The sequence below is a fragment of the Muscardinus avellanarius genome (genome assembly GCF_963383645.1).
Source record: "Muscardinus avellanarius genome assembly, chromosome: 3".
NCBI classification, from domain to species: Eukaryota; Metazoa; Chordata; class Mammalia; order Rodentia; family Gliridae; genus Muscardinus; species Muscardinus avellanarius.
Genome location: NC_137788.1, coordinates 131,063,328 through 131,076,852, shown reverse-complemented (window position 1 = coordinate 131,076,852; position 13,525 = coordinate 131,063,328). Strand labels below are relative to the sequence as shown.

The window sequence follows — 13,525 nt, the reverse complement described above, 5'->3', positions numbered from 1 at the left end:
ACTACTTCAGCCCTATTTGGTGTTTGGTTTTTGGGTTTTTTTTGGGGGGGGCGGACAGGGTCTTGCTAGGTTGATGACAGTCTCACTACTTGCTGAGGCTGTCCTCGAACCTATGATCCTCCTGTCTCAGCCTCCCAAATACTGAGATTACAGGCTTGCACCACCGTGCCCAGCTTCCTCTGAGAATCTTGCAAAATTAGTTATGAGTGAAATAGCTCTATTGGTGTCAGTTTATATAGCATTTCTCTTAGATGACCTGAATCAAATTGTCATCATTATTTTCTCAGATAGGCTGTTAAAATCATTTCATTTACTTAATGCCATGTTATAATAATGGCTGTGACCTTAGTGTGCTAAGAGTAATCTGGTGATACATGCCACTTTAACGGGGGTTGTCTCTTCTGCTGTGTAGCTTCAGAGCACCGATTCTTTGGAATGCCTTGAACGTCTCATAGACTTAAACAACGGCGAAGGGCAAATTTTTACTATTGATGGACCCCTGTGTTTGAAAAATGTACAGTCTATGTTTGGGTGAGTATATGCTTAAAGTTGTTTTTAAAAATACCTTTTTTGCCGGGTGTGGTGGCGCACACTTGTAATCCCTGTGCTTGGGAGGCAGAGGCAGGAGGATCGAGGCCAGCCGCGCTGGCTTAAGAGACCCTGTTTCAAAAATACAGAAAATAGGTCTGGGAGTGTAGCCCAGAGGTAGAAGGGCTTCCAGGAACCCCAGTACGACAAAAAAAAAAAAAAAAAAAAAAACCTTTTTTGCATTCCATATCCAGGAAGAACATCCCTTTTACTATTTTTAATTGTATGATTTTATTTTCTCCATTTCTCAGATAAAATGATTTTAAGTAGTAATTTTTTTAAAGTTTACTCCCTTTTCTTCTTTTAGTCCTAGGAATTGAACCCAGGAGCATTCTTCCTCTGAGCTATACCCCCCAGTTAATTTTATCTTTTTTTTAATTTTGAGACAGAATCTCACTAGGTTTATGAGAGTCTCACTACTTGCTGAGGCTGTTCTCAAACCTGCAATTTTCCTGTCTCATCCTCCCAAGTACTGGGATTACAGGTATGCGCCCCAAGCCTGTCTAAATTTACTTCCTTTTAACTTAACATAATGAAGCTGGGCATGGTAATAACTCCTGTAATTCCAGTACTTGAGAGGCTGATACAGGAGGATTGCAGGTTTAAGGCCAGCCTCTGTAGTTTAGCTAGACCTTTAGCAACTTAGGAGATCCTGTTTCAAAATGAAAATGCAAATGGCTGATATTGTAGTTCAGAGGTACGATGCCACTGGACTTAATCTCTAGTACAAAAAATAAAAAATAAGATTTATTAAGCATGATAAAATCTGTAATGGCTATAGGTATTGACTTTCTTACAATGATTCAGCAATTCCAAATGCCAGATTCCAAAGATTAATTTGCCTTTTGAGCTTTTTAAAAATATTAGCTCATGAGCCAGGCATGGTAGTGCACACCTGTAATCCTAGTACGTGGAAGGCTGAGACAGGAGGATCGCAGGTTTGAGGACAGCCTCAGCAAGTAGTGAGACTCTCATCAACCTAGTGAGACCGTGTTTCAAAATTAAAAAATAAAATAGGAGCCGGATGTGGTGGTGCACGCTTGTAATCCCCGCACTTGGGAAGCTGAGACAGGAGGATCGCACAGGTTCGAAGCCAACCTCTTGGCTTAAGAGACCCTGTTTGCAAATAAAAAATATAAAATAAGTCTGGGAGTGTAGCCCGGAGGTAAAAGGCCCCTGGGTTTCATCCCTAGTATCAGACCACACACTAAAAATCAGCTCATCAGAAATATCAGTTTGATGCTGGGCATGGTGGTGCACATTTGTAATCCTAGTACTTGGGAGGATGAGACAGGAGGATCATGATTTGCAGCAGCCCCAGCTACTTAGCGAGGCCCTCCACAATTTAGTGAACCCTGTTTCAAAATAAACATTAAGCTGAGCGTGGTGGCGCACACTTGTAATCCCCGCGCTTAGGAGACAGACAGGAGGATCGCACAGGTTCGAAGCCAGCCTCAGCTACTTAGGGAGGCTCTCAACAACTTGGTGAGACTTTGTTTCTAAATAAAGTATAAAATAGGTCTGGGCGTATAGCCTGGAGGTAGAAAGCCCCTGGGTTCCACCCCCAGTACCACAAAAAAAAAAAAGATTAAAAAATAGGGCTAAGGGTATAACTCAGAGGTAAAATGCCTCTGGGTTCCATCCCCAGTGACACACACACACACACACACACACACACACACACACACACACACACACACACACAAAAAACAAAACCAGTTTGAAATCTGTGTATAATGTTGCATGTTTGTAATTCTAGTACTTAGAAGGCTAAGATAGGAGGATCAAAGGTTTTAGGTCAGCCTCAGCAATTTAGTGAGACTCTGTTAAAAATAAAAAGCCAGGCATGGTGGCACACATATGCATGCTTGTAATCCCAGTACTTGGGAAACTGAGACCAGAGGATCGCAGGTTCGTGGCCAGCCTCAGCTACTTAGTGAGGCCCTCCAGAACTTAGTGAGACCCTGTTTCAAAATAAAAGAAAAATGATGTGAGACTGTAATGCACCAATAAAAAGCATATAAAAAATAATAAGCTGGGTGTGGTGGCATGCTGTAATCCCAGCATTTGGGAGGCTGAGACAAGAGGGTCACGTTTCATGGACAGCCTCAGCGACTTAGTGAGGCAGGCCCTCTGCAACTCAGTGAGACCCTGTTTCAAAATAAAGAATAGAAAATAGGGCTGGGGATTCAGCTCAGAGGTAGAATGCCCCTGGGTTCCATCCCCAGTACCACACACACACACACACACACAGAGAAAGAATAAAATAGGGGTGGGGGTATACCTCAGAGGTAGAATGCTCCAGGATTAAATCCCCACTACCCTCACACACACTATGTAGATTTAGATAGATATGTAGGGCTGGAGAGTAGTGCAGGGGCGCGCTTCTATAATCCCAGTTCTTGAAAGGCTGAGATAGGAGAATTACATGTTCAAAGCAAGCCTTAGCAACTTAGCAAGACCCTGTTTCAAAAATAAAAAGGTTTGAGGGGGGATATAGCTTGGAGGTGGAATGCCCCTGGCTTCAATCCCCAGTACTACACATATAGAAAATCCAGTTTGTAGCTGGGCATGGTGGCACACACCTACAATCAGGAGGCTGAGATAGAAGGATCTTAAGATCAAGGCCAGCCTCAAAAACTAAGCAAGACCTTGTCTCAAAAAATTAAGCCGGGCATGGTGGTACACGCTTGTAATCCCAGCAGCATTTGGGAGGCTGAGACAGGAGGATAGTGATTCACAGATAGCCTCAGGTGCTTAGTTAGTGAGGCCCTTTGCAACCCAGTGAGATCCTATTTCAAAATAAAGAATTAAAAAGTAGGGCTCAGAAGTAAAATTCCCTCAGCCGGGCGTGGTGGTGCATGCTTGTAATCCTAGCATTTGGGAGGCTGAGACGGGAGGATTGTGGTTCACAGACAGCCTCAGCTACTTAGTGAGGGAGGCCCTTTGTAACTCAGTGAGACCTTGTTTCCAAATAAAGAATAAAAAGTAGGGCTGGGGGTATAGCTCAAAGGTAGAATGCCCCTGGGTTCCATCCCCAGTACCACAAAAATATTAAATAAAGAGAGAGGGAGGGAAGGGGGGAGAAAGAGAAAGAAGAAGAATGCCCTGGGTTCCATCCCAAGTACCGCAATAAAAATAAAACAGGCCTGGAGGTGTACATCAAAGAGTTCAGTCGCCAGTGTTAGAGAAAAAGGGGTGAAGGGCTCTGGTCAGCTAAACATGTGCGTGCGCACACACACACGCCTCTCCACCCAACCCCCTGGTTTTATTCCCAGTACCACAAAAAAAAAAAAAAAAGGTCTGGGAATGCAGCTCAGTGGTACAGTGCTCCTGTATTCAACCCCCAGCACCCCTCACACAACATAATATTTACATAAATACATATGTACCTATGTATTTATGTAGCTGTAGATGGATCACTATCAGATCGTATTGTTTCTCAGATGGTAGATTTAATTTTAATTTGGAGTGCATGCAAAGAGAAAACAAACTTTCAATCTTGAAAAATCACTTTTTGTGTATTGTATTACTCTTCCTAAAATAATTACTCATCATATTCTAGAAAACTGATAGATGTGGCATATACGCCTTTCCATGCCATGCTCAAGTGCGGCCACCTCGCTGCTGACGTGCAAGTCTTCCCCAGGCCAGAACCTTTTGTTGTAGATGAAGAACTTGATCCTCTCCCTAAAGTCATTAACACAGGTAACCTTTTTATAAAACTTTCTTCTTACTTTTCCTCTTATCCTTACTTTCTTCTAATTTGTGACTTTTACTTTCTTCTCCGTCTAGGAGGGTTGAAAAGAATTGTTATTCTGATTCTACAATTCCTTTGTCATCAGCACTTTGGATTGGAGAATGTGTGGTAGATCATTGGTCTTCTATGGTGAAGTCATGAGTTATCTCCTACTCTGTATCATTGCAACCACAAATTACTGGAGTTGGAAATCATGGCCAGATTCACCATTAAAATCCTTAAGATGGCTGGGCGTGGTGACACATGCCTGTAATCTTAGCATTTGGGAGGCTGAGACAGGAGGATCACGGTTTGCAGACAGCCTCAGCTACTTAGTGAGCAGACAGCCTCAGCTACTTAGTGAGGCCCTTTGCAACTCAGTGAGACCCTGTTTCCAAATAACAAATAAAAAATAGGCCTGGGGGTGTAACTCGGAGGTAGGATGCCCCTGGGGGTTCCATCCCCAGTAACACACACAAAAATAATCCTTAAGATAGCCCGGTATGGTGGCTCGTGCCTATAATCCCAGTACTTGGGAGGCTTAGACAGGAGAATCACAGGTTCAAGGCCATCCTCAGCAAATTAGCGAGGCTCACAGCAACCTAGTGAGACCCTGTTTCAAAACCAAAAATAAAAAAAAAGGTTGGGGGTATAACTCAGAGGTAGAATACCCATGGGTGCAATTACCAGTACCTCCACAAAAAATCCTGAGGTACTTCCTAATAGTGATACCAAGATTGATTAGCATCATTACTAAGATCATATGAAGGACTGTCTCTAGACTTAGCTTGATGCCTCTTACTCTGTGACTCTGGAGTTGTATTGATGGAGACAACTTGAGTAGTGAGTTAATCCTCTTAGGAATGGCTGTCGTCACTTTTAGTCACTGTTGCAGACTCAATGCCTAGTATAATGTCTGACAGTAAATTCTTGGTAGGTAATTGTCTAGTCAAGAAATGATTAAACTTAAATATGCAGTACTTACTCATCTTAGGGGGTATAGAAATTTTAGAATGAAGGGCTGTGAGCAGCCTTTTTGCTTTTTTTTTTTTTGGCGGGGGGTACTGGGGGTTAAACCCAAGGGCATTCTACCACTGAGCTATACCTCTAGACCTCTTTATTAATTGTGGTACTGGGGATGGAACTCAGGGGCATTCTGCCTCCAAATTATACCCCCATCCCTATTTTATTACTTTTTTTTTTTCTTTTTTTTTTTTTTTTTGGTGGTACTGGGGGTAGAACCCAGAGGCTTTCTACCTCCGGGCTATACTCTCAGACCTATTTTATATTTTATTTGGAAACAGGGCCTCACTAAGTTGCTGAGAGCCTCACTAAGCAGCTGAGGTTGGCTTCGAACTTGCACAATCCTCCTGTCTAGCCTCCCAAGTGCCGGGATTACAAGAGTGCACCACCATACCTGGCCCTATTTTATTACTTTATTTGGAAACAAGGTCTTATAAGTTGTAGGGGGACTCATTTATTTGCTGAGGCTGGTCACGAATCTGTAGTCCCTCTGTCCCAGCCTCCCAAGTACTGGGATTATATGTGTGTGCCACCATGCCTGACTATTTTTAAATTTTGAAACAGGGCCTCACTAAGATAGAGAGCCTTTATAAGTTACCGCAGCTGACCATGTGATCCTCCTCTCTCAGCCTTTCAAATACCTGGCCAGAGCAATGTTTTTTTTTTTTTTTTTTTTTTTTTTGGTGGTACTGGGGTTCCTGGAAGCCCTTCTACCTCCGGGCTACACTCCCAGACCTATTTTTTACATTTTTATTTGGAAACAGGGTCTCCTAACCCAGCGCACACGGCTGGCTTCGAACCTGCGCGATCCTCCTGTCTGCCTCCCAAGCGCGGGGATTACAAGCGTGCGCCACCACGCCCGGCATCAGAGCAATGTTTTTAATGAAGTATCTTTACTCTCCAAAGAAGGCTGAACCAAAGTATTATGATTATGATTATTATTATTATTTTTATTTTTATTTATTTTTTTTTTGTGTGGTACTGGGGTTCCTGGAAGCCCTTCTACCTCCGGGCTACACTTCCAGACCAATTTTTTTATTTTTGGAAACAGGGTCTCCTAAGCCAGCGCGCACGGCTGGCTTCGAACCTGCGCGATCCTCCTGTCTCCGCCTCCCAAGCGCGGGGTTTACAAGCGTGTGCCACCACGCCCGGCGATTATTATTATTTTAACTCCTCTTCTCCCCATAACCAGAATATCCCTGACTACAGAGGGATTCAGCATAGCCTCATAAAAATAAGATTTACCTGATTTGTCATATTACTTAAGTTTATTAAATGAAATATTATTATTTCCTGAGCTACTTAAAATACAAACTGGGTCATGCATAGAAAAATCTGATAATTTTTTCAGTCATTGTATTTTAAATTTCCACCTAAACGTTGTTTGTAAAAATAAAATATGTAAAAAATAATATACTTCACCCTATTATGAATTAATTCTATGCTGATTTCTTTCAGATTTGGAAATAGTGGGATTTATTGATATAGCTGATATTTCAAGTCCCCCAGTTCTCTCCAGACATCTGGTCTTACCTATAGCACTTAACAAAGGTGAGTTCTCTTTCTATACCATTGATAGATCTGAAGCATCATTACTGTTATGTGTTAGATAACAGGTTAGCCCATTTTGCTGACTCTAAAGGAAAGGAATAGTTAGCCAAAATGGATTTTAGAAAATGGAATTTTAGCTGGGCATGGTGGCACACGCTTGTAATCCCCTCGCTTGGGAGGCTGAGACAGGAGGATGATGCAGGTTCAAAGCCAGCCTCAGCTGGCTTAAGAGACCCTGTCTCCAAACAAAATATAAAAATAGGTCTGGGAGTGTAGCCCAGAGGTAGAGGGCCCCTGGGTTCCATCCCCAGTACCACCAAAAAAAAAAAAAAGGAATTTTAGAAAAGAAATTGTGCTGCTTTACACTGTGGGAAACCTTTTGACATATTTTCTATGTAGTAATTTGTGATTAGTCCTCATTAGAGATTAGAGTGTTTAATTTCTCAACCAGGGCTCTGCCTTTCCTAATAGGAGCATGCTGAGAAAACCAAAGTTGTTACCAGAAAGAAGATTGCTTGATGCTGGATGTAGTGACACATGCCTGTGGGCTCAAGACAGCCTCAGCAATTTAGTGAGACTCTCAGCAACCTAGCGAGACCTCCTTTCTAAACAAAAAATAAAAAGGGCTGGAGGTAGAATGCTCCTGTGTTTAATCTCCAGTAACACACACACACACACACACACACACACACACACACACACACACACACACACGGTTGCTCTATAAGCTGGGCATAGTGGTGCATGCCTGTGATTCCAGTACTTGAAAGACTGAGATGGTAGGATCACAGGTTTGAGCTAGCATGTACAAACTGACTCAAAAATAAATAAAAGGGCTGGGGCATAGCTCTGTGGTAGAATTTCCCTGGGTTCAATCCCCATTACCACACACAGAAAAAAGGTTGCTTGATAAATGTAGAAGTCAAATATTGTATCAAGGAAGAACACATCTGTGTTTTGTTCTGCTAGTGGCAAGCACATAGTATATATTCATTAAATACTATTGAATGAATGGATAAACCTCTTGTGAGGCCTCATTACTGCAAAGTGTACCTTTTTAGGAACTGAGTCATGTCCCCAAACTCAGCACCTCTCTGGAGTGTGCTAGCTTCTACCTGATTAAATTCTCCTTTTCTCTGTTCTAAACTGTCTACCTTATATTTATTAGCTCTCTCCAAGAAATGTATATAGTTAGGTTTCTACCTACAGAGTTAACAGTCACATTCTGATAATGTCCAGATCATCTCAGTTGAAAAGCCTTGTCTTCATTCACAGACAGCCTCGATGTGCTCCTGTGTTCTCAGACACACAAAGACATGCCTTACTTCCAAGGTCCTAGAGGCAGTGCTACATAACTATAATTTCCACAAAAGAAAGTGAGCAAAATGAAGTTGTTCATGTAGGGGAAGAACAGAAAGAAAAAATTCCCTTCTCTGTGGACCAGAGCCATGGTGTAAGGGCTGTGGAATAGCAGGCTAACAGGGCAAGTTCTTCCTAATTAAAATAAAAAGTCAGCCGGGCGTGGTGGCGCACACTTGTAATCCCTGCGCTTGGGAGGCAGAGACAGGAGGATCGTGCAGGTTCGAAGCCAGCTGCACGCGCTGGCTTAGGAGACTCTGTTTCCAAATAAAAATGTAAAAATAGGTCTGGGAGTGTAGCCCGGAGGTAGAAGGGCTTCCAGGAACCCCAGTACCACCAAAAAAAATAAAATAAAATAAAAAGTCAGCCAGGCGTGGTGGTGCACACTTGTAATTCCAGTACTGAGAGGCTGAGACAGGAGAATCGCAGGTTCAAGGACAGCCTCAACAACTTAGTGAGGCCCTGTTTCAAAATTTTAAAAAATAATAAAATAGGGCTGGGGGTGTGGCTCAGGCAGAACACCCCTGGGTTCAATTCCCAGCACAAAAATAAATAATAAAAAGATAAAATAGAAAGTCAAGCAAGGTGTAGTGGTGTATACCTGTAATCTCAGTACTTAGGAAACTGAAACAGGAGGATTGTGGGTTTGAAGTCAACCCCAGCAAGTTAGCCTAAACCTCAGCAATTTAGCCAGATCCTGTTTTAAAATAAAAAATGAAGCCAGGCATGGGAGTACTTGCCTGTAATTCCAGTACTTGTAAGGTTAAGACAATTGCAGGTTCAAGGCCAGCCTCAGCAACATAGTAAGACCCTATTTCAAAATAAAAAAAATAAAAAGGGTTGGGTATATAACCTGAAGGCAGACCATCCCTATGTTCAGTTCCTAGTACCAAAATAAAAAGGCAGGGAATGTAGCCCCTAGGTTCAATCCCCAGTAGCCCCCACCCAAAGTAAAGTCATTAAACAAAAATGAGCGGACAGATACTCCTGTGGGGAAGTTAATTGTAGCAAAAATTCATCTGTCAGCAGAGAACCTGGAGTTAGAGAGTCTAGTCAAGAAGTTTATGGAAGCCAGGTATGGTGGCACATACCTGTAATCCCAGTACTTGGGAGGCTGAGACAGAAGGATCATAGGTTCACAGCCAGCCTCAGCAACTTGGTGAGGCCCTCTGCGACTTCGTGAGACCCTATTTCAAAATAAAAAATAAAACAGGGCTGGGGTTATAGCTCAGAGGTAGAATGCTCCTGGGTTCAATCTCTAGTGCTATATGCACACACATGAAAAAGAAGCTGGGTGTGGTGGTCCACACCTGTAATCCCAGGACTTGGGAGGCTGAGGTAGGAGGGCCACAGGTTTAATGACAGCTTCAGCAACTTAGGCCCTGTTTCAAAAATATATACCTGGGCATGGTGGTGCACACTTGTAATCCCAGCACTTGGGAGGCTGAGACAGGAGGATTGTACAGGTTCGAAGCCAGCCTCAGCTACTTAGTGAGGCTCTCAGCAACTTAGTGAGACCCTGTTTCCAAATAAAGTATAAAATAGTTTTGGGAGTGTAGCCTGGAGGTAGAAAAGCCCCTGGGTTCTACCCCCAGTACCACCCCCCCAAAAAAAATTTATATATAGGATTGGGGTATAGCTCAGAGGTAGAATACCTCTGTGTTCAATCGCCAGTAACTCCCCCACACACATACACACAAATAAGTTTATAGAGTAATCATTGTGTACCTTTGGGAATTATATCTATATGTTTTGTGAAAGCTGTCAGTGTGGAACACATCTGAGATTGCTATATCTGGTTTTGGTTAGATAGGTGCCTGAAACTTCCAAATAGCATCTAACTGAGCTTCCTACTGGAACTGTGGAAACACTTTTTTTTTTGTGTGTGTAGTATCTTTATAGAGATAAATTCATAAGCCATATGGTTCCTCAATTTAAAGTGTGTAACTAAGTGATTCTTAGTTTATTTACAGAGTTGTGGAACCATCATCACACTCATTTTTAATAACTTTCACCATCCCCAAAAATGGAGTCCTGCTCCCTTTTCCCTCAGCCCCACCACAGTAGCCACTAACAAACGTCCTCTCTGTCTCTTGATTTGCTGTCCTGGATATTTCACACTAATGAGAATCATTTCACACTTGAAAAGCAACGTTTATATGGACGTTGGAAAATTGGGGTGAATTTTGTGACTTGTTAAGTATTCGTTTACAACTGTGTGCGTGTTCTCTTTGGGGCTAGAAAATATCTAAGCATGTACTTGGTGTTTGGGATTTTTGTAGCTAATCTCAGTCCAGCCTGTTTTCTTTTTACAGAAGGTGATGAGGTGGGCACTGGCATCACTGATGACACTGAAGATGAGAATTCAGCCAATCAGATTGCAGGCAAGATCCCCAACTTCTGTGTCCTGCTCCATGGCAGCCTGAAAGTGGAAGGAATGGTGGCGATTGTTCAATTAGGGTAGGAGACTTTGTTTACATTTACATTGGGCTGAGTAAAAGGAAAAATCGGCTCATTAAATGAAGTGTTTTTGTAGACATTTCTGAAAAAAAATAGATCCTTGTCACCTTTTTACTCTCCCGCCACACCCTTCCTACCTTCCATCTCCTGAACTACTCTTAGCTGGGCATCATGGCGCATGCCTATAATCCCAGAACCTGAGACTGAGACAAGAGCATTGCAGGTTCATGGCCAGCCTCAGCAACAGATTTTGTTTCAAAATAAAAAAGGGTGGTGTAGCTCAAGAGTTAGAATGCAGCCAGGCATGGTGGTGCACACTTGTAATCCCAGCATTTGGGAGGCTGAGACTGGAGGATCGCAGTTCGTGGACAGCCTCAGCTACCTAGTGAGGCCCTCTGCAACTCAGTGAGACACGGTTTCAAAATAAAGAATAAAAAATAGGGAACCAGGTGTAGCTAGGAGGTCGAATGCCCCTGGGTTCCACCCCCAGACCCACCAAAAAAAAAGCGGAGCCAAGATTCTCACTCATAAGTTCTTGTTCCAGAGCCCATACTACTGGCAACCACTTTGCCCTATTTCTTTCCTTGGAAGGGGTCGGGGGAGGCCCTTCTAGGTTTATATTACAATTCATCACAGGAAGTATGGCTCCATTTCTGCTTAAGTGAGAATTAGCTGGTCCAAAAGAAGAATGCAGTTCTTCCTAATAGGAATTAATCTACATTACTTCCTGACATCCAAGCTTCCTGTACTGACTCTGAAAATGAGAATCCCCTGGCTCTTTGAGAGGAGTATTTGAGTAACAGGACAGTGGCCTGTGCCTGCCAGAAGGGCTTCCCTGTGTTGGTGCTGCTGTGCCTCTAGGAAGCAACTGAAGAGACCTCCTCATCACTCCTGCTGCCCTTTGTGATATTTTCTTCTCTTAAGCTGTTTTTTGTTTTGTTTTGTTTTTGCGGCTCGGGGGATGGAACCCAGGGGCATTCGACCTCCGAGCTACACCCCCAGCCCTATTTTTTATTCTTTATTTTGAAACAGGGTCTCACTGAGTTGCAAAGGCCCTCGCTAAGTAGCTGAGGCTGTTCGCAAACCCGGATCCTCCTTTCTCAGCATCCTGAATGCTGGGATTACAAGCGTGCGCCAACGCACCCGGCTTCTTAAAACTGATTTTGATTTCCATATATACATAATTTTTTTATGTGTATGTGGTACTGTTAATTGAACCCAGGGCATTTGGAGCACTTTTTACTTTTAATTTTGAAATAGAGTCTACTAAGTTGCTGAGGCTGGCCTCAAAACTGTGATATTCCTGCCTCAGCCTCCCAAATACTTGAATTACAGGTGTGGGCTGCCATGCTCAGCAGCATGTATACATAATTTTGCCTGAGTAATAATACATGTCCCAGCAGATATACTAGGATAGCAGTGTGCATTTTCAGGTTTAGGATTTACTTCGGTAAGAGCCATGTGCCAGCTAGGCATGGTGGCTCATGCCTGTAATCCCAGTACTTGGGAAGGCTGAGGCAAGAGGAACACAGGTTCATAGCCAGCCTTAGCATCTTAGCATGGCCCACAGCAACTTAGTGAGACCTGTTTCAAAATAAAAAATAAAATAGGATTGAGGGTGTAGCTAAGAGGTAGAATGCTCCTGGGTTCAATCCCCAGTGCCACAAATTTCTAGTACCCACAAAACAAAAAGGTAGTGTGCCTGATTTGAAAGTTGAAGGCAGCCGGGCGTGGTGGTGCACCCTTGTAATCCCAGTACTTGGGCTGAGACAGGAGGATCGCAAGTTCAAGATCAGCCCCAGCTACTTAGTGAGGCTCTCTACAACTCAGCGATACCCTGTTTCAAAAAAGAATTAAAAATAGGGCTGGAGGTTGAGCCTGGAAATAGAATGCCTTTGAGTTTTTTAAAAAAAAAAAAAAAAAAAAAAAAAAAGCTGAGACCTGTTCCTTAAGAGAAAAATATAAGCACTGCCACTTCCTCCTTGAGCCTGCTTCCTCACCTGGGAGCACACCACCACCTGCCTCACAGGTGCTCAGGAGGGTGAGATGCCGGGTGCTTTGCATAGTGCCCGGCACTTGTTCTGAATGAACAAGCCACTGATCATCCAGCCACTCTTTAGAATTACACTTGAACCTTGAGTCCCAGGGGCACAGCCGCAGCCCAGACAGAACTGTCCTAGCTTGGCTAGTCCAGTAGGAGGGGTCTCGGCGAAGGTGTGGACATGGCAGGGAGCGTTAGGATTGTCTGTGTAGCTTATCTGTGTCTACCAGGTACTGGCCTCTCATTAGCATCATGCCACTGTGTGCAGGAATCGATGATAGCAAGTGGCACCAGTTCAGGGAGGGGACTACCGAAACCACACTGCCCCGGCTGAGGCTCCCGTCTTGTAATCCCTGTGCTTGGGAGGCAGAGACAGGAGGATCGTGCAGGTTCGAAGCCAGCCCCATTAGCTTAAGAGACCCTGTTTCCAAATAAAAATATAAAAAAATAGGTCTGGGAGTGTAGCCCGGAGGTAGAAGGGTTTCTAAGAACCCCAGTACCAACAAAACAAAAAATCTGTTGCTGAGCCAGGTGTGGTGGCACACGCTTGTAATCTCCATACTTGGGAGGCTGAGACAGGAGAATTGCAGTTTGCAGAGAGCCTCAGCTACTAGTGAGGCCCTTCTCAACTTAGACCTTGTTTCAAAATAAAGAATAAAAAATAGGCCAGGCATGATGGCGCACACTTGTAATCCCGGTACTTGGGAGGCTGAGACAGAAGGATCACAGGTTTGTAGCCAGCCTCAGCTACTTAGTGCGGCCTT

The 13,525-nt window shown here is 43.5% G+C and overlaps 1 protein-coding gene across 4 annotated transcripts in view; it reads left to right on the top strand.

Annotated features, from left to right (window-relative positions):
- Positions 1-13,525, top strand: part of INTS14 (integrator complex subunit 14) — a gene marked incomplete at both ends in the record, with an annotated part of 41,296 nt that overhangs the window by 13,796 nt on the left and 13,975 nt on the right. For 3 of the 4 annotated variants that reach the window (XM_080692313.1, XM_080692314.1, XM_080692311.1), the window contains 4 exons: positions 413-531; positions 4,154-4,296; positions 6,809-6,901; positions 10,576-10,720. In XM_080692313.1, the coding sequence (XP_080548439.1) occupies positions 413-531; positions 4,154-4,296; positions 6,809-6,901; positions 10,576-10,720 (500 nt within the window). The remainder of the gene's footprint in view (positions 1-412; positions 532-4,153; positions 4,297-6,808; positions 6,902-10,575; positions 10,721-13,525) is intronic. The other variant, XM_080692312.1, reaches the window with a different exon arrangement.